At 46.2% G+C, this 20,346-nt stretch overlaps 1 protein-coding gene across 8 annotated transcripts in view; it reads right to left on the minus strand.

Moving 5' to 3' along the window:
* HTR3B (5-hydroxytryptamine receptor 3B) overlaps positions 1–20,346 on the minus strand; it is a 39,399-nt gene that overhangs the window by 6,248 nt on the left and 12,805 nt on the right. Inside the window, exons 1-7 of one of the 8 annotated variants that reach the window (XM_083481098.1) lie at positions 16,162–16,179; positions 8,807–8,882; positions 7,871–8,031; positions 3,254–3,298; positions 2,858–2,967; positions 2,135–2,304; positions 1,083–1,240 (exon numbers count right to left, since the gene is read on the minus strand). In XM_083481098.1, the coding sequence (XP_083337224.1) occupies positions 1,083–1,240; positions 2,135–2,304; positions 2,858–2,967; positions 3,254–3,298; positions 7,871–8,031; positions 8,807–8,852 (690 nt within the window). In that variant the 5' untranslated portion in view covers positions 8,853–8,882; positions 16,162–16,179. Of the gene's footprint in view, positions 1–1,082; positions 1,241–2,134; positions 2,305–2,857; positions 2,968–3,253; positions 3,299–4,065; positions 4,117–4,167; positions 6,103–7,870; positions 8,032–8,806; positions 8,883–16,161; positions 16,844–20,346 lie in introns of those variants that run through there. The other 7 variants (XM_083481101.1, XM_083481097.1, XM_083481100.1 and 4 more) reach the window with 7 other exon arrangements.

Consider the following 20,346-nt stretch of genomic DNA (forward strand, 5'->3'; position numbering starts at 1 on the left):
CACTGCAGACATGTGACACTTGAAGGCAGTGCTGTGGCTATGGGGGCTAGCTGGTTTTTTTGCCCTGGGTGAAGCCTCCATTGAGGCTCTCAGCCTGTGTGTGTGTGTGTGTGTGTGTGTGTGTGTAAATGTGCATAGGTAAAGGTAAAGGGACCCCTGACCATTAGGTCCAGTCATGGCCGACTCTGGGGTTGCGGCGCTCATCTCGCTTTATTGACCGAAGGAGCCGGCATGCAGCTTCCAGGTCATGTGGCCAGCATGACTAAGCCGCTTCTGGCGAACAGAGCAGCGCACAGAAACGTCGTTTACCTTCCCGCCAGAGCGGTACCTATTTATCTACTTGCACTTTGCCATGCTTTCGAACTGCTAGGTGGGCAGGAGCAGGGACCAAGAAACAGGAGCTCACCCCATCGCGGGGATGCGAACTGCCAACCTTCTGATCGGCAAGTCCTAGGCTCTGTGGTTTAACCCACAGCGCCAACCGTGTCCCTTATAAATAGTGTGGTGCAAAACTGGGAGTTTGACCCGGGTGAAATAAGGCCTCTGCAGCACAGTCATCTGAAGAAGCAAACAGGAAGAGTGAAGAGGAGGGTGGAAGAATCGGAAGACAGAAGCAGAAGAAGCATGAAGAAAGAAGAACCAGGAAGATCTTTACTAGGTGCAAACCAAATTTCTCTTACTCCTAGCACTGAATCACATTACACGCCAATTGGAAATCTTGGGTTCCTAACAATTATCACATCACTGCTGATTTCAAAGTAAAAAAATGTATTTTTATTCCACCCTGTACCCATGGGGCACTCAGAGCAGCTTCACAATGTGTGGATTATTATTATTTAATCAAATGCAAAAGTGTCATTTAAAAAACACAACTATAAATGAATGAACAGCAACCATCTAAACTGCAATACAAAAACCAGGCAACAGTAAAGCTGAAGGACCAGGTTTAGCCAGGAAGCCTTTGTGAACAAGAGATGAGAACGAGAACAAGAGGACATGGGGGCATTAAATGATGCCATTAAGGGAAGAGAAAGGCAGAGGAGAGGATAGAGTGACCAGGTCACAATGTTCCAGGTACTCACATGAAACCGAATCTGAGCAATGCTCCCAGTCTGAGTTTGCAGGATACACCGCTCAGAGAGCACAGAGACCAACTCCCATTCTCCATCATTTAGAAACAACTTCTGGTCACTCTTGATCTCCTCATATCTCCTCCAAAAAGCAAGATCCACATCCTGAACTAAAAAGGATGCAGTGGAAAAAATGACAAAACTATTAGTCATGCACATTTAAGATCAAGTCCAGTGGTGAACAAAATGTTACATTACAGCTTCACTGCACATTTAAAGCACATTGCATCCCCCAAAGATTTCTAGGAACTGTAGTTCACCCCCCCACAGATGTACAATTCCTAGCCCTCTCTGAAAACTAAACTTCCCAGGATTCTTTTCCAGTAATGTGGAGAACTCAGAGGGAGCAAACAGAGTCAAGAAATTAGTTCTCATGATGGAGAGAAGCCAGACTGTGGGTACCTATCATTCCAAGGTATATCTCCTTGCCCCTTCCCACTCAGAGCCAACTCTTGTCCTGCAAAGTAAGGCAAACATGAAGCAAAATAGAGGCAGCCTGTATCCAACACAAGAGTCTAGTCTCCTAGTTGTTAGAAGAGCAATCAATCCTGCCCAAAAAACCTGTTTGGGGGCTTCTCTCTGGTCAGTTGAGAGGCATCTCATCTGGTCTGACCAGACTCCCTGTAGTTCCTCCCTTTGGCCAGCACTGGGTGGTGGTGGTGTTGTAAAAGCAATGATGGAAACAGAGGAAGCTGCTTCAGATCATTGGTTCATCTAGCACCGTATTGCCTACACCAGTGTTCTTCAACCTTGAGTCCCCAGATGTCAGTAGACTATAATAACCATCAGCCCTGGCCATGGGTGAAGCTAACTGTGGATGTTGGGAGTTGTAATCTAGCAACATCTAGGGGCTCAAGGTTGAATAAGTGGCTCTCCCAGTCCTACCTAGAGATGCTGGGGATTGAACCTGGGACCTTCTGCATGCAAGGCAGGTGCTCTACCACTGAGCTACAGATTTCCCCCCTAATAACACCCAGTCCCTGGGTTCAGAAGTCCTGGCTCACCTGTGTGCAAAGCACTGCTGAAAGTCAGGCTGCAGTTCTGTGTGTCAAATGGGAAAGTGTACATTTCCAGGATGCATGCGGACACCACCTGCATGGGTTTGTAATTCTTGATCACGCCACTGGCATTCAAGTAGACAAATGGGAGATCTGGGGATTTGCTGGCATCCACGCTATATCAGGAAGAGAGAGAGAGCAGAGGGTCAGCCCATGATGTATTGTACATTACCAGGGAACACTATTTCCATTGCTAAATATTGCATCTTTTGTTCAGGCATGAGTGACATTTGTAGCCTCAGAGCTTGGGATGTAGGGAATGGAACAACTCCCCTCTGAATTACTCCATTCCTTACTTCCCATGTTCTGAGGCAAGAACTGTCACTCATGAGTTGTCAAATGTCCCCTCTGAGTTGTTCCATTCCCTTGATCCTTTTGGTTCCTCCTTCCTTCCTTCCTTCCTTCCTTCCTTCCTTCCTTCCTTCCTTCCTTCCTTCCTTCCATTCTCTCTCTCTTTCTTTCTCTTTCCCATATATCTGCAGTAGGCCTCCAGGGCGGTTAAAACCAATAAACCATATTTATTACTATAATATAATAAAATGCCACTGAAAAGCAACAATATCAAAACATCTTCAGCTTAACAACTGCAGCCCAAGGTGAAACCTACTTGAGAGAAGTTTATGAGACCCTGAGTCACCATCATCTCAAACCAACAAGGTCCACACTTACGATTCACCAACAATAATATCAGGAGCCCAGATGCGGTGAATGGGCAAAGAGATTTCTTGGATCCCATCATAACGACTGGAATTCCAAGTGAGATACTCATCCTTCCAGATCTGCAAAAGAGAGAAAGGAGCATGTCTAGCTATTTCTAAACTGTACTGAAGTCAAATGTATCATGATGGGAGCTGAGAAGCATCTGTTTGATTTTTGGTTAGAGAAGTGGGGGAAATGGGTGGGGGGTTGAATTTAAAAGTGGGGGGGAGAGGGCTACTTGGGTTATTAGGGAGGTCTGGCTTGCTAACAATTAACAGCAGGAGTACCACCTCCTACAGGAAGGATATGGGAGCTGTGGCCCTCCAGATGGGGACACACCATCAGCCCCAGTCAGTATCGTCTTACCTGCCGATACCAAATGCTTGTTGTCAGTTTTTGATTCTGAGCATCCTGGAAAGCAAAAAGATGTAAATTGTGCAAATCATGCAGATAACAACAATCATTATGATGGAAGACAGTGGAATCAGGAAATTATCATTGTTGCACATTTGCCAAGAGAGTTAAACAGGTTTTGCCTATTGTTAAATAGGATGTTTTCATGTGGCTTCAAATCATCTCCATCCCTGTCTCTCCCATTGCAAATTCAAACAGTATGACTTGCATGGAACTAGATCCACTTAGGTGTTCTAGGGACATGGCTCAAGAGCCCAGCTGGTATTGGACATGGGACCCAAGCCATGCCAGAGTGGGGTGCAACTCTTTTGCCTCTGTCTGTCTCTGGTCAAAGGTGGGAACTGCAGGGAGACCAGCCTGAGATTCTCAAGAGCAGTAGATCAGAGCAGGTCATATGTTACTTTATGGCTTTCCTACAGGAGGGATAGAGAACCAGGGACCCTCTGGACATTGTTAGACTCTAACTCAGGGGTCGGCCACATGAGGCCCATGGGCCACAAGCAGCCCATGGGGTCGTTTAACCGGCCCATGGACCCCTGCCGCCGGCTCGGTCGGCTCTTGTGCGCCACACTAAACTGGCGAGGAGAAGAGCGGGGGCTGGAAGGAGCACCGGAAATAGCGTTTGCACATGCGTGCACACACACAAACACACACACACTGGTCCACTGCGGCGTCTGCAAGACCGTGAACCAGCCCAAGCCACAAAAACTTTGCCAACCCTTGCTCTAACTCCCAGCATCCCCAGCAACTAGTGTGGTCAGAACTTGGGGGTGATAGAAGTTGCATCTGGAGGTCCACATATGTTCCTGAACCTTGTTCTGGGTTAGGATTTTATGCACGTTTAAGCAATGAGGAAAGAGCTTTGCCTGTTTCTTGTGCTGGCTAGAATTATTCTGCCTTATCTCATCGCTGCCTTGCCCCATCTCTAGATTTGCAGGAGCTGCACCTGGAATCCAGCTAAGAAAGAATAAGGGGAACCAATCAATTTTGCCAAATGGACAACTCTCTGGAGGCCCATCTCCATCACTGTCTTCTCCTACACCTGGCTGACGCTGTTTTGTTGACCCTCAACTCTCAGGTACCCCCCTCTGTCTGCTGCTCCTTACAGTAAATTACCATTGACAAAATGGCACACCGCTGCCGGCTGTTGACACTATAAACGAATCACCCATCTCTCCCTCCCTACCACCCTAATTAGTTACTCTGACATTAATCAGGTTGCTAAGAATAATGCATATTCTCTACAAAAGCGGGGCTTTAAAACTGGGCAGCGTTGATTGCCTTCTTCTCTGGAAGGTTCACAGTTTGGAAGCATCCCTTCCTAGCAAAGAGAATAACAGAGAAATAATTGCAGGGGGGGGTGAGAGAGATATTTTGCCATTGTGCTGGTGAAATGGCCACCATATTCCATGCATGCTCAGGCCGAGAGGAAAGGGAGGGGGCAACTCAGAAAATATTTTGAAGTTTAAAAATGGTAGTCCCACTTTCCAAGGAACCCTGCCACAGTCCACACACACTTATAGCCTCGCAAGCGGCAGGATGCTTATTCAAGGACACACTTCAGCCCTGCAGAAGCACTCAAGGAGGGCATGAATGGGGCTGGTAAGGGGTGTGGCCCTAGGGAAAGGAGGGGCAGCTTGGGGAGAGATCCTGATGGCCAGACAGAGAGGGTTGGAGGGGTGGATTTGGCTCGCAGGCCTGAGATTCCCCACCCCTGATTTAAGTCTTCTTATGCATACCCCCACATTGTATGAACAGCTAATTCTTATCCCCATCTCTGCTTCCAGCACCTTTCCTGCTTATCAGTGCTGTATCAGCACTCTTTGCTTTGGGCAGCCCATTGGCTGTTGACGTTCCCTCCATCCCTAGTGCCAGAGTTGAGGGAGTTGGGGGGGGGGGAGTCAGAAAGTAAAACTTGACTCCCCTTCAGAGTTTTCCTCCATGCCAGCTGGCCAATATAATTGCTTCTCTCGTTGTGCCATTTGAAACTATTCCTTCCTCTCTCGCTTTGGGTGTACATGTACGGATCCCCTTCCATCTTGCTTGTTAAAAGCAAAGGATATTTGGGAGAATTGGAATTCATTAGTCTCCCTAACATAGGAAGCCTACTTTAGTCTTAAATTGGTGGTTAGCAAACATGCAGATAATTCCTCCGCATTCTTATTTATCTTTCCCCCAGTTCGGCATCCTGTTGTAACAGCTGCCTCGGCGTCTGTCTGGGAGGCTCTAAGTCAGTGGAGTGGAAGACGGAGGTGCGTGGAATTCGGCACTGACGAAACTCAATCTAAACAAATTGGAGCTCTTTCTCCGTTGACTAGATTATCGGTCTAATCAGATTTCCCCAAGGCCCTCCTAATAACTGGAGAGTCTCAGACTGCTCCCCGCCTTTTATGTGCGCGGAACAGGAGGCAAAAGATCAACAAAAGGAGTCGCAGGCGACAGGGAAGATGGGGCGGGAGCACTTTGCGTGCCGCAATGCCTGCCGAATGGCTCCTCTATTAGCGTGCACACCTGCCAAGGCCTGGGAGGCATCGAGCACTCTTGCAGAGCCAACAGCAGCGTTTGACAACGGTGATTACACAGCCAAATCTCTCCTCTGATCACCGGGGGGTACAAATACGGTCGCCATCCGTGTAAGTTGATCGTACAAAACAAAATGAGCAAAGTCAGTCCCTTGCAAGCTCTGGGCCTTGTGGAGCCACTGTGCTTTCCATCTTATGGGCATGGGGACCTGCCTGATATGGAGCCAGACAAAAGCGAAGTCTGCCTAGCTCAGTACAGTGGCAGCCTCTGAAGTCGAAAGGAATTCGTTCCGGAAGTCTGTTTGACTTCCAAAACGTTCGGAAACCAAAGCCAGTGGCAGAGGAGCCCTCTCCGGCAACCAGAGCAGGATGCAGAGGGGTGGGGCGAACCACCCAGTGGCGCACGCACGGCGACTGTACGGACTGCCCATGTGCGGCATCCAGTACAGAGTGTGCATGCGCGGCAGCCCATATGGTCGCAGTGCGAGAGGCAGCTCGTACAGAAACCCGTATGGACAGTGCACAAGAGCGGCAGCCTGTACAGTCACCGTGTGAGAGCAGCAGCCCATATGGACACTGCGTTAGCGGCGCCCATACGGACTGCATGCACCCTCAGCCGCTCTTCAGCTGGGGGGAGGTGGGGGCCATCATCTTGTCACTCCCCAGAGTGGCACCCGGGGTGGCCTGCCCCCTCCACACCCCGCTTTGTATGGCCCTGACCGAAGCACGGCTTCTGATTGGCTGCAGGAAGCTCCATCAGACGTTTGGGTTCCAAAGAACATTCACAAACCAGAACACTCATTTCCGGGTTTGCGGCGTTTAGGAGCCAAAACGTGTGAGTACCAAGGCGTTTGGGATCCAAGGTACGACTGTATTGTCACTTCTGACAGGTAGTGATTCTCCAGAGTTTCAGGCAGGAGGCTCTTCTGGTTCCAGCTGCAGGTGCAAGGGACTGAGTTCAGGACCTTCAGCATGCTAGGCAGATTCTCTACTACTGGGCTCCAGCCCTTCCCTCTTACATAGTGGTCAGGGGGGTGAAGATCCCTTACTATTGCTACAGCAGTCCCAGCCTCCAGCAACTCAATCAGTATGAAAGGGGAGCTTTTTAGCAACTATCCACTCCAGAGATAAGCATTTAGGAACACTGAAAAAGCAAAGTGCTTCAGTTTCTAGAGAATGGTGTGCAAATTCTATTATGTATGATGAAACTTCTCGGAAAACACAACTTGAGTCACTCCAGAAGCACTCCAAATCATTTGCCCAGGTATGTGCACAGAAAATAGTATATGTAGCTTTCAGAAAGGAGGGGAGCTTAAAAGCTCTTTCCATGGCAGGTAAACCTGGTGTGGAAAGGTCTCTCTGCCTTGCTTACCAGGCTCTGGGAAGATCTTGCATAGCCTCTGGAGGCCATGAAATCTCGTATGGCCCTGTAAGATCTTGCAAAGATGATGCCAGACTTTCCCAGAACTCAGTAAGCAAGTCTGAGAGCTTAAAAGCGCTTTCCACACTGGGAAAACCTGGCACAGAAAGGGCTTTCAAGCCCTCAAACTTGCATGGGTTTAATTTGCATGATTGCATGCTGGCTAGCCACCAAGTGCCTAAAGCTGCAATCGGGCAAGTTAAACACACGCAAGCTACGAGTCAACTGTACATGCATTTTTGCACACATTACTTAGCCAGAGGCCAGCACTGCAAAGTTTGAAATCTAAAAGATGGTTTTGTTTTAGTTTGTGTGTTGTTTCGCAAAGTTCCTTTCCAGGTAGGTTTGCCTTTAAAATGTTGACTGAATCAAATCCCTGGTCTCTGGAAGTGCTACAATATTCTTCTGCAGATCTTCCAAAATTGCTGTTGCAGACAGGTAATAATTACAGGGTTCAATTTAATGCAAAGCTACTTGCACCCAACCCACATTTAGACCTCAATGACTACAGAAGCACATCACACATGAGCTCTAGCCCCTGTTTAAAGGTGTTCCCCTTTTCAGAGACTTCATTGCTATTCTACCCTGCAGGTCAACAGCTTTAAATGAGCTAGAAGCTCTCTTTACCACGTTCAGTACTGCATGCACAAAGAGGTCAAGATAGACGATGGTGGGCTTGCTCCAATTTCTGACAGGCCTCACTCCCTTGCTGTACTTCTTCAGAAGCCGCCGGGTCAAGCGGTGCAGTGTGGAGTTCCTGGGTCGCTGAGTGGCGGCAGCCAAAGTACCTGGCAAGCAAAGAGACTCAGGTAATTGAGTGTGATGGGAACATGACAAAAAGCTGACAACACTTTCTTGAGAAGGGCTGTTCTTCCTGAAGCGCTTGGACCCTTCAGGATGGGACAAAGAGCCTAACAGAGAGGTACTAACTTAAAGCCTGGAGTGGGCCAGCTGGCACGTCGAGTACCACCTCTGTTGAAGTAAGGGTAGCAAAAATGCAGCCAATTATAAGGCAAATCTAAAAAAATGTAGTATAAACACTGGCAACTGGGAAACACGGGCCTGCGAGTGCTCCAGCCTTTACCAAAGGTGTTGTGGGCTTTGAAGACACTTGAACTCAGGATGAAAGGGAGAAACATGCTAAGAAGAAGGCCCACTTGGAAAACCCTCACCATGATCAACTCCTGCCTAGAAATCCATGTCCCTACTGTGGAAGGATTTGTGGATTCAGAATTGGCCTTCACATTTTTAAAGATTTGCCTTGAGAGAGTCTTTAAACCTCCTTTGTTGACCACCAGCATTACACGTTCCATTTTTAACTTCGGAATAGAGTAGTTGCTTTGGAAGATGGTATTCAGGCAACTACACAACATGACCAGTCCAACGAAGCTGATGTTGAAGAATCATTCATCCTCACCACCACCATATCTGTAACCAAGGCTGTGATCCTGTGTATACTTAGTGATTTGGATGTTATAAATTCCCAGTGAACACAATGGAACTTGCTTCTGCACAAATATACTTTGAATCAGGCTGTGTGATCCTTAAGGCTTCTGTCCCTACCAGGGGAAGCAGAAGGAGTAAAGCTCAATCTGCTAATTGGATACATTTGGCATCAGTTGTCAGGTGCAGAGGTTGCCTGTGGTTAGGAAAGAGAGAGGTGTTGGTTTGGCTTTTGCACTGCTTTTGCCTTTCTCCTCTGACAGCTCATGTCACCCGACAGCCAGCCTACTGCCTTTCACCAAGCTCTGAAGTCACTTTAATTTTTAAGATAATAGACTATGTGTTTCCAGTTAATGGGCTTTTTCTTTTCATTCAGTGTTCTGCAGATCTCATTCAGGAATCTAGACCACAGAAGTGAATGTGGAATAGGAATTAGCGAACCCCAAAAGCCACATGGTTTGGAGCTGATGAGATTGTGCCTGATCCTGTACTCAGATAATTTAGTTCTCTCTCTCTCTCTCTCTCTCTCTCTCTCTCACACACACACACACACACACACACACACCCCAACCCACCCACCCCTTCCCCCATATGAGAAAGCTTCTTTACTGGAACAAAAAAATAAAATCTGTTCGCATAGCAGGAGAGAAAAAGAGCCAGGGATGCGGGAGCATTGGGGCGGGGGGGGGGGAAGAAGGGAGATACGGAGACCCAAAATTGCATGTGACACATTCCTGAGTGGCCCCTCAGAAATGCAAAAAGATTCTCTCCCCCGCCCCCTGCTCACTGTTCCAGCTGGCCCTTGGGGAGCTCAGCCTCACCAACTCATTGGGCTGAAGCAAATTGGCAACGTGTGTGAGCAAAATCTAATCTGCAGGGTCCGAGATGTACGCTTTCTCCCGCTTGCCGGGCCTCTGATAGCTGTTTTGATGAGCTGCTGAAGGGACCAGAGTTCCAGCAGGAAACTGTAAATGAGATGTCCTCTCTCAGCACGCTGAGGCTGCTTATGTCCATTTTTTATGAAGGATGCCATGTCAGGAGCTGGGCTGGGAAGCGATCCCTATCTTTGATCAATGTCACAGCAACCAGAATATTACGGACAGGGCTGCAGGTGTGTTATCCTCAGCAGAGCCTGAGGAATAGCAAGCCCTGATTTCATCTCAGCCAGGAGGCAAAAGCATATTTCCTTCCTTAACTGGAATCAGAATGATAAAAGGAATGTTTTAAAGGGGAAACTGGAATCAAAGCAGCCTGAAGAATAAATTTAGTTTCTAAACTCAGGGAATATACCCTAGAACAGGCATGTCCAACAGGCAGATCGTGATCTACTGGTAGATCGCGGGGTGTTCCTGGTAGATCCTGGTAGATCTCTGGCCCCCTCAGTGATCCCCGCTCAAAAAAAATGCTCAACAACTTCGGCTTTCCCAAAAAAGCTCAACAATTATGGCTTCCAAAAAAACCTTCACAATTATGGCTTCCAAAAAAACCTTCACAATTATGGCTTCCTAAAAGGAGCTCAATAACTTTGCCTTTCCAAAACAAGATCAACAACTTTGCCTTTCCAATAAAAGTTCAACAACCTCAACAACTCTGGTAGATCAATGCCAGGTTTTTTTATACTGTGAGTAGATCCTAGTCTATTAGGAGTTGGATGTCCCTGCCCTAGAAATATGGTTTGTGTTCTTGTTAAAGACTTGGTTGGGGGATATGGTTAGAGTACAGACCAGGGTTCAAATCCCCACTCAGCCATGAAGCTCACTGGCTGACCTTGGGCCTGTGTTCGTTAGAGAAAGAGATATGATATAAATGCATGGATCAATAAATAAATGTGTCAGCTGTTAAGAGAGCAGGTGCTCAAAGTGCCAAAATATTTTATTATGCACAACATGCTTCAGAATTATGAACTTGCTTCATTAGTGGCTGTGCTTCTCATCACCAACCAGTAAATATAAACACCTGTGGCTTTCACCTTTGCTGTTTTATACCGCATCTATTGATTGATTTCATAAAATTCAAAAACCACTTGATTATAAGCAACCTCAAAGTGGTTTACAAAAGATAAAATAGTAAAAAAAAAAATTGTAACCTTACTTTAAAGTACCCAAAACTTAAAATATGAAAACAGATTAAAATTACAACTTTCTAAGCATCTGTGTAGGCTTGTCGAAACAGAAATGTTTTCAGGAGGCACTGAAAAGAGTACAGTGGAACCTCGTGTTGAGAACGTGATCCGTGTGGGAGGCATGTTCGCAACCCACAGCGCCGAGTCTGCGCACGCGTGTGACGTGATTCGGCGCTTCTGCACACAGTGCCGAAACCCAGAAGTAACCCATTCTGGTACTTCCAGGTTTTGGCACGTCTGTAACCTGAAAACATGTAACCCGAAGCGTCTGTAACCCGAGGTGCCACTGTACAGTGAAGGCACCTGCTTAATCTCAATAAGCAGTGAATCCCAAATATGCACGCACTACAAATTGCAGTAGTCTTAACTTGGAAGTTGTCAGATGTCTCTGCCCAGGAATGGCTGTAGCAGCTGACTATCAGGCTGCTGCTAGTGACTTCCATGGCCCGGTTGCCCAGGAATGTACAGAGACAAGGAAATGTTTCTTACCACTCACTTTTTATTCAGTATTTACAGAGAGAGGCTATAGAACCCAGCCTCTTGGATAATGGCGTTGTCCCGAGTAAATTTCCACCCCACCCCGTCTCTCCCACTTCCTCTTTCGTCACTTCTACGGGTGCTGCTACGTGCCCTTTGTCTTTGAGCTCTCTGCTCTCCTACTTTCAAGGCTCGCCAGGTTCTGGGAGGGGGGTCTGGAATGCTTTCTAAAGACACTGAGTCCATCAGCTGTCGCCCCCTTGGTGCTCCCTCTTCCTCTTCCTCCTCCTCCTCTCCCATGATTTCCCAACTTTCCCCCTCATCTGCCTCTGAGCTGTGACCTCCCTCAAACCCCTGTTGTAATTCTAAACTGTCTTCCTCTTCCTCCTCCCTGGAAGGGTCAAGCTGGGGAGGCAGTCTCCACCATTTCTCCTCTCCCCAGTCCCTGACACTGACACACCAGTCTCATCTGGTAAAGGCACTCTACCACACCTGGGCCTCTATGACAAAGCTGGGTTGAGGAGCACCCCACATTGTGAACCTGATCTTTTGGGACAGTTGTTCCAAAACTCTTCCCATCATGGACGAGCAGAAAATTCCTGAGGATCTTGGAGAACCACTTAAAGGTTTTTTTGCCCACTGTAGCAATTGGAGAGCACAATGCTAAATGACGCGTGCTTTTTAATTGTGCTTTTGCAGACACAGACCACCCGACTGAAGCTCACGGACCACCAAGGGTTCACAGACCAGTTTGGGAAGTCCAGCTTCGTGGCACAGATGGGGAATCTGTGACCCTCCATATCTTGTTGGACCACAGCTCCTAACACTCCTGCCCACTGGCCAGGCTGGCTGGGGCACATGGGAGATGGAGCCTACCAACATCTAGAAGGCTACAGCTTCCCCATCCCTGCTTTGGGGTAAGTGCTGCCCCATTCATAAAATCTGCATCAAACAGATTTTTAAGCTTGATGCAATCCCCAAAACAGTGCAATGCGTGGAAGTCCTGCTGAAGACTCAACGCCCGCTGGCCTGTGTCCAAAATGGAACCAAGTTAGAGACTTTAACCTGCTACACCGATTCAGAAGTCAAAACCGGACGTTTCCATGGGGACAGCAATGCTCGATGGAGTTAATGATGGTGCTAAAAATAAGCCTAATAATGATCAATTGTCAGCTGTGGCGCAATATCGTTGCGAGCTTTGTGCCCACCTGTCCCCATTGTGGCTACCACCAAGGAACGTGATGCTTCTGGGCTGCGTTCCAGCAAGAACTGTGGAAACAAGCAACGTGCTTGAGCTAATGTCAGGGACAGAGACGGCTCTCATCATTAGCAGCTGCACATTTCCTTCGGCAGCCTGGAAGCGTTGCAAATGAGGCTCCTAAAACTCAACTGTCAACGGAGCTAAACGAATAGACGTTGTTGATAATAACAACACCTCCCCGGTGTAGGAGCACACAGGGAAGTAAGGTTGAAGTGGCCACATTTCAAAGCTGCAAAGCATCTTTTGGGTATTAGCCCCCTGTAGCAAACATTCATGTGCTTTTATCCTACCCTCTGGGAGTGTCAGAAACATTCCTCGCCAGTTTGGCCGCAGCTTGGGAGTTTTGTGCTGCTTCGGTGAGACTCTGGGTTGTGATAGAGAGAGACCACCAGAAGTGTGACGCAATCAAGGGAAGAGAGCCGCTCCCATCAAGGGAAGAACACCCTCCCATCAAATGTCAAAACGATAAACAACTACCTGACATTCAGAAGACATCTTAAGGCAGCCCTGTTCAGGGAAGTTTTTAATGTGTGGCATTTTAGTGTATTTTTGGTCTCTGTGGAAGCCGCCCAGAGTGGCTGGGGAAACCCAGCCAGATGGGCGGGGTACAAATAAATTATTATTATTATTATTATTATTATTATTATTATTATTATCCTTGAGGTTTTATTTATTTCATAAGATTTATACACTTGACAGGGGACGGGGGACCTCAAAGTGGTTTACAGATAGAATAAAATGATAAAATTGTAAGCAAGAAGAATTAGCAACAATAATTTAAGACTTTTGAAAAGTTAAAATAACAATAAACTAAAAGCAGATTAAAGCTTGCCTCAGCTTTCTAAAGATCGGATCAGGCTTGTCTAAACAAAAAAGTTTCATCAGGTGCTGAAAAGTGTGCAGCAAAGATGCCTGCCTGATATCATTAGGCAGGGAGTTCCAAAGGGTAGGTGCTGCCCCACTAAAAGACTGAGTTCTTACAAATGCAGAATGAGTGTTACGTGACACCTGTAACCCTACCAATTCTACCAATCAAAGCAGTCAAAAGGGAGTATATGGGGTAAGGCCATCTTGTAGGTGCCTGAGACACAAACTAGATTTAATGAACACTCATTTCAGAGTGCTTTGTAAACTGATAGTCATAGCCTCTTATATACTAACATTTTATGCTCTTCCACTTCCATTTAGTGCTCCTAACCCTTCTTTTAGATTCTTATAGTACCTTCTGTTTTAATAATTTTAGCTCTTCAAAATGTTTTGCAGATTTTAAATGATTGTACCTCACCCTATTGATGCTGGTCTATGACCGTAATAAAGATTTGATGATGAATCTTGAAGGTAAACTGGTCCCAAGTTGTTAAGGACTTTATATACTAACACCCAGTGCTATTTTTCTAGAAAAAGAAGTGCCAGAGCTCCCTATGAACACCTCCCTTGTTCTCTTCTAATGGCAATGACGCCCACCTGAGAGGTGGCAGAACTGAGTTCCAGTGAGTTCTGGCTGAAAAAAGAGCCCTGGTAACACCTTGAACTTTGCCCAGTACCAAATAGACAACCAGTGCAGGTCTCTGAGCACAGGTGTAATATGCCGACAAGGCCTCACTCCCATCAGCAGTCGTGGAGAATCACTCTGCACTAACTGCAGGTTCTGGATCAAGCACAAGGAAAGCCCCACAGTAATCTAGTCAAGAAGTAACCAACGTATGAACTACTGTGGCCAGCCTTTCCTGGGTAACTGTATTCTGCACCCATGACTCCCAGTTGCCTCTGCTTTGTGCAAAATCATAGGTTCACACACACAGAATGTCCTGACTATAATAGTCTTGCACATAGAGAATTTCCTTCCCTAAAGGGGTTGAAATCCAGCATCTCTGCACTCATTCCACCTCCTGCAAATATGTGCAAGGCATGAGTCCTTCTTTTGTGCATCCACAAAAATCATGGGGGCAAACCTCCTCATAGGCTGTGCCACTTCAGACTGCAGGGGGAAGCTGGCAGTTTCAGATGCCCCCATAAAGAAAACAATCACCCCGCTTGTATTGGTTTGTTTGCTTACTTGTAGCATTTGTACGGCTGCCCATCATTCCCTGAACAGCTCACAAGCAAAAAGCCAGGAAATGCAAGATGAAACTATCAAGATTTTAAATATAAAACCCAGCAAATGGCAGCATAAATATTTGATCAGCAGAGAAGAGTAAAAAAAACCCAGTTCTGCAGCAGGGGATTACAAGTGAGATATTAAAATCACAATTTTAAAAGTCCGGAGAGAACAACACCAAAAAGTATTCAAGAGGCACTCACGAGGCCAAAATGTAAGCTCAAAGCAAGCCTCATGGGAGTGGAGTAAGGGCAGGTGGATTTTACGACCATCAAAAATGTCTTCTCCTTTGGGTGACTGCTCTATCACCAAGAAAAGAACAATGCACATCACTTTAAAATGAGGACTAAAAGGGGACACTGATTTGCATGTAAAAAATTTACATAGACTAAGTTATATGCATAGACGTGCATTTGGAGACAATTACTCTAACTACAGTATAATAGAAATACAGTATATCTCCCCTCAGTGGGGAAGACCAGGGGCAGGTAGCCTGTGTATATGCTCAGTTTGCTGTCCAGGTGCTGAAATTTGTTGATAGGCAACTTCTAATTGCCCCTTGCTCTTGCTCTGTCTTTGTCAAATTCTTTAAACTGGGCAGCCCATCAAATAGAGAACTGTCTTCTGTACAGCAACACATGTGGCCACCCTACCTTGGTAGCCAACTGTTGCACCCCACTTGACAGGGCACTCAGAGCAGGGGCTGGGAAGTGGATCTTGAGTTTCAGGTGGAGGTCTCTATGGGAGAAGATGATCTTTCAGGCACCCCAATGCCATGAAGGCTTTAAAGGTGAGAAACAGCAGCTTGAACTGGGTCTGCAGATGGACTGGGAGCCAGCGCAGCTGACAAAGCACAGAAGTCATGTGATCAAATCACCCAATCCCCACTGTATTATGGACCAAGTGCAGTTCAGATACATGTAAAATCCGGCATGTTTGAAAGAAGGGCTCTCACCAGCAACCAAATTTTCTGCTTGCTTCTACACCTCCCCCCACAAATAGCACTAAAGCATGCAAAGTGCTACATTCCAGGTCAAGCATTATTGCCACCTGATTTTGCTGCACAGCCTTAGTGACTATACGGCCTTAGTGACTATAACATCAAGGAGAATTCCACCTCCTTATTACCTTTCAGGGTGGACTTCTGGCTAGCCTGCTGGTTCCTTTTCTAGATCACTGGTTGTTTTGTGTGTATTTTAACCTCTTGCATTAGCTGACACAAACCACCCTGAACTGTGAAAAGGTGGCTCAGAAGCGTGCTAAATGAATAACTTATGACTCGCATACTTGACTGCTCAGGCGTTCAGCTGGGAGTCACCACCAAGTGCTAAGTTACTGAGCAAGGAGTGTGAGTGTATGAATTGACCCAGTGATCAAATCTTTCCTTCCCTTCCACTCTCTCCCCAAGTACTGAAGTCAAATCTGTAGCCTCCTCAGGGCAAGGACCTGCTTAGGTTGCCCTGAAAGATGCCATGTATACAGATGGCAATGTAATAATAACATACCTGAAATCTTACCTGCAACAAAAATGAGGAGCAGGAATACCTTCATCATCATCATAGCTACCACCTGGTAACTCACAGAATCTGATTTTTCCCAGGAAAGGACTGATTCTCCAGCATCTCATCAGAGGAGCAGACAATTCTTAAGCAGGAACTTCACCTTCTCTCTTCTTGTCCGTTTCTTCATTGCACATCAATGAAATGTCCAGCAACACCAGTATTTCAAGCTCTGAAAGCCTTTCTGCACTCCCACGAGATCTAACACTCGCCACCTCTTCTGCTTGGGAAAGTGATCACAGACAGCATTTTAATTCCGCTGATGTGCTGGTGCTAAGTGGCTGATGGCAATTGGTCTGAAGATGGAGAGTTGAGGTTGGGGGGGGGGTAAGAAATCCTACTCCTAACAGGATTTCGCAGAATGTTTTTACCTGGGAAGCTGCCTTATGCGACGGTCTTTGCAATAATAATAATAGCATCCCAAATAGATCCTCTGCATCAGACTTATGCACTGGCATCTCTGGCATTGACAGCAATTAACCTCACTGTCTTGAATTACCTCGGGTAATGGAAGCTTTCTATTGTCTAATGAAGAACAATCACTAACACCGTAAGCCAAGGAGGAGGGAGGCTGGTGTTGGGAGATCCAGACTGCATGTCATCTTCTCGTCTCAGCTCCCTTTAATTAAAAGACATGCTGTGCTGTGATGGATGGGAGAACTTAACAGCCTCATCTCAGAAGGGAAAGGAAAGCCCTCTTTTCAAGCAGGGTTATTCCAGGGGACCTGTCCTCTACCGGACTGGCACTGAGGTGTTGGCAAACACTTTTTTAAAACAAGGGCAATGTTTTAGAGGGAGCCAGTGACTTGGGGAGCAAATCAAAGGGGCACCATCTATTGCCTCTCTTCCCATGTGTACCAATGTAGGAGCAAAAGACTCTTTAACACACACACCCTTTCCACCTCGATGGACCAACTGTTCCTTCTTATCCACTCATTTCACTTAGATTCTTACAAATGGGGATGGCCATTTTAATTAATTTTCTTGCCCACCCTCCACCAGTAAGTCCCAGGACAGGTTACAACAATTTAATATTGTTTTTGAAATTGTTTTTATTTGATTTTACAAGTGTAAAGTTATAACAATACCAGGTACACATCCATATATATTTATCTGAATCTTGAGACTTCTCACCTTCTCCTCCATGGGTCCTGTTGTCAACATTTTCAACTGCATACTATTTCATAATCTATATTTTGTATCTGACCATATTGTCTGTAACATTTGTTACATTTGCAAACGTTATTAAAATCCTGCTAAAGTTTTTATCTGCTTACAGTGCTCTCCTAAATAAATTATAAATTTTCCCATTCTTTCTTGAAGTTTTTGTCTTTTTGGTTCCTGAGCTTTCTGGTCAGCTTTGCCTTTTGAGCATAGCCCACAGCTTGTTTTGCCATTCCTCTCTGGTAGAGACTCCTTCTTTCCATCTCTGGGCTAGTAGAATCCATGTGGCTGTTGTCACATACATAAAAAGTCTTTTCTGCTCCTCAGGGATGTTGGCACCTACAATTCCTAATAAAAAAAGCTTCTTTTTTTACAGAAGTTATTTTAAACATTTTTTTCCAATTCATTATATATCATTTCCCAGAAAGTTTTTATTACCATGCACGACCACCACATATTGTAAAAGGTACCTTCTTTTTCTTTACATTTCCAGCAGGTATTTGTACTTGAGGTTACAACAATTTAAAATACAGTATCAAAAACAGTTGAAACAAATGACAGTCACATGAATTTGGGTGGATCCAGAAAGCACACATCTCAAGTGTCAAAGACCAGGGCAAAGAGGTGTGTTGGAGGCCTGGCTGAGCCTCTTGCCAGGTCTGGGGAAACACAGGGCCAGGAACTGCAAGCAGCCCCCAGGCCCTTCAATCCAATCCCTGGGACTCTCTCAAGGCTATGCCTGCTCTCCCTGGACTACATTCTTCACTAGTCCTGCTCAATGTCCTCCTTCAGTTCTTTAGCCTGGCAGGAATGTGCCCCTCAATTGCTTCCCGGGATGAAGACTGAGAGATGCACATGTATAGAGAAACTTTGGGCTTTTGCATGGCTGGAATTTAGGCTCCTCTGCAAAGGTGGAAGTACGCCCATTGCTGTGCCCACTTTCGCCTCTGGCCTTGCCCTGTTTGATGTGCTTCCCTCAAACCAGTTTCTTTCTTTTTATATATATAATTTTTATTCAATTTTCTGTTTTACAATTTAGAATATTCATTTATACAACCTTAAAATATCAATGACCTCCCTTCTTCTCTCTCCATGGTTCATTTTACATAGCATAAATCCTTGCATATTTTATATAAACTAAACCATTCAGAATTTCATTACAGTCATACCTTGGGTTACAGGTGCTTCAGGTTGTATTTTTTCAGGTTGCGGACCACTGAAACCCAGAAGCGCCAAATCACAACCCACGCATGTGCAGAAGCACCGCTACAGGTTGCAAACGCTGTGGATTGCGAACATGCATCCCACACGGATCACGTTCGCAACCCGAGTGTCCACTGTATTACTTCCATCAAAACTTATTTGCACTGTTGAATTTATCTTCATGCTGACAACATTTTCAAGCGTACACAATTTTCCCCCATATATTCAGTAAACAATTTTTCCAGTCTTCTTTAAAAGAATGTTCTTCTTGTTCTCTTATTCTATATGTTAGATCCGCAAGCTGCGCATATTCCATCGGTTTAAGTTGCCATTCTCCTTTGGTTGGGACCTCGCTCGTTTTCCATTTTGGGGCTAACAAAACATGGGCCGCCTTAGTGGCATACATAAATAGCCTTTTTTGACACCTGGGAATTTCCATCCGACACTCAAACCAGTTTCTATCCGATTAGGAAGCAGAAGCCACGGTTAAGCCGAGATGTGTGTGTGAGGTTTTTCAGGCAGCCGTTGCTCACGTGTGGATGACAGTTTTAGTGAGCTGGAGTTCATCACAGAAAGATAAATCAGAGAATGCAAACAGGGCGAAGGCACACACAAACACTTGCAATGCAAGAAAGTAATTTGTAATACAACTGGCGGGGTGGGGTGTGGGGAGAAATGCCTTGCTGCATTTCTAGCTGCTAACATGTACATAGCCTCTGATCCCACCAAAGGGAAGGGCTTGGGCAGATACCCTTTGCTACATGCCTGGGATACCCCTGTGGCTCAGGACTCTGCGCCATCACCCAGCGGCGGAGCAAGCCGATTGGGCGCCTGGGGCGGTGTGTGTGCCCTGCGCCCAGGGGCAGGGCCACATGCATGCTGGGGCAGGGCCAGATGTGGGGGGGGGAGCCGGGGCAGGATGCTCCGTGGGGCCTCCAAGGAGTCTGCCTGCCTCCTCCCACTCAGACGCCCTACAGCTGAGGGGGAGGCGGCGGGCGGACCATTTGGGGCAGCACGGAGCCTGCAGGCACCCAAGCCACTGCTTCACTCCCAGGAGAGATGCATGGCTCGGGAGAGCTGCAGCCCGGCATCAGTGGTGACCCCCTCGGCGGCCCGCCCCCACCGCAGCCCCCTTCCTCCGCCCCTGCCATCACCTCCTGCACCCCAAGGGAAAAGGCAGCAATGAACCCAGACCAACTCCACAATTAGAAGTGCTGGATTGCCCAATAGGCACTCTAAGTACATGCTTAGGGCACCAGCAAAGCAGGGGCACACACAAAAAAGATAAAAAATTATAAGAACTTTGTTCAACTTCCTTACACTCCGCTACACACACTTCTCCAATTTTTCCATTCTGTTTGTAATACTTATTTGGGAAATAAGGGAAGATTTTAATGTTTGACATTTTGATGTATTTTTAATCTTTGTTGGAAGCCGCCCAGAGTGGCTGGGAAACCCAGCCAGATGGGTGGGGTACAAATAAATTATTATTATTATTATTATTATTATTATTATTATTATTATTATTATTATTCCCACACACCAGTATGTGTCCTACTATCATAGATCAAATTAATGTGGGGAGATCAGATTCTGTTATGTGCTGCAATAAATCTTTGTTGTTGTTTTTATTTTAAACTTTTATTTCACAGTTTACTGTTGCTTTTATTTTGCATTATGTAATGAGGGGTACTATATACTTTTTTTTAGGGTTTCAGCCCTTAAATGTCTTAATCTGGCCCTGGACATTAGAATGTGGAGAATTGCCCAAAGTCT

Source organism: Podarcis liolepis (genome assembly GCF_965112155.1).
Source record: "Podarcis liolepis genome assembly, chromosome: 16".
Classification (NCBI taxonomy): Eukaryota; Metazoa; Chordata; class Lepidosauria; order Squamata; family Lacertidae; genus Podarcis; species Podarcis liolepis.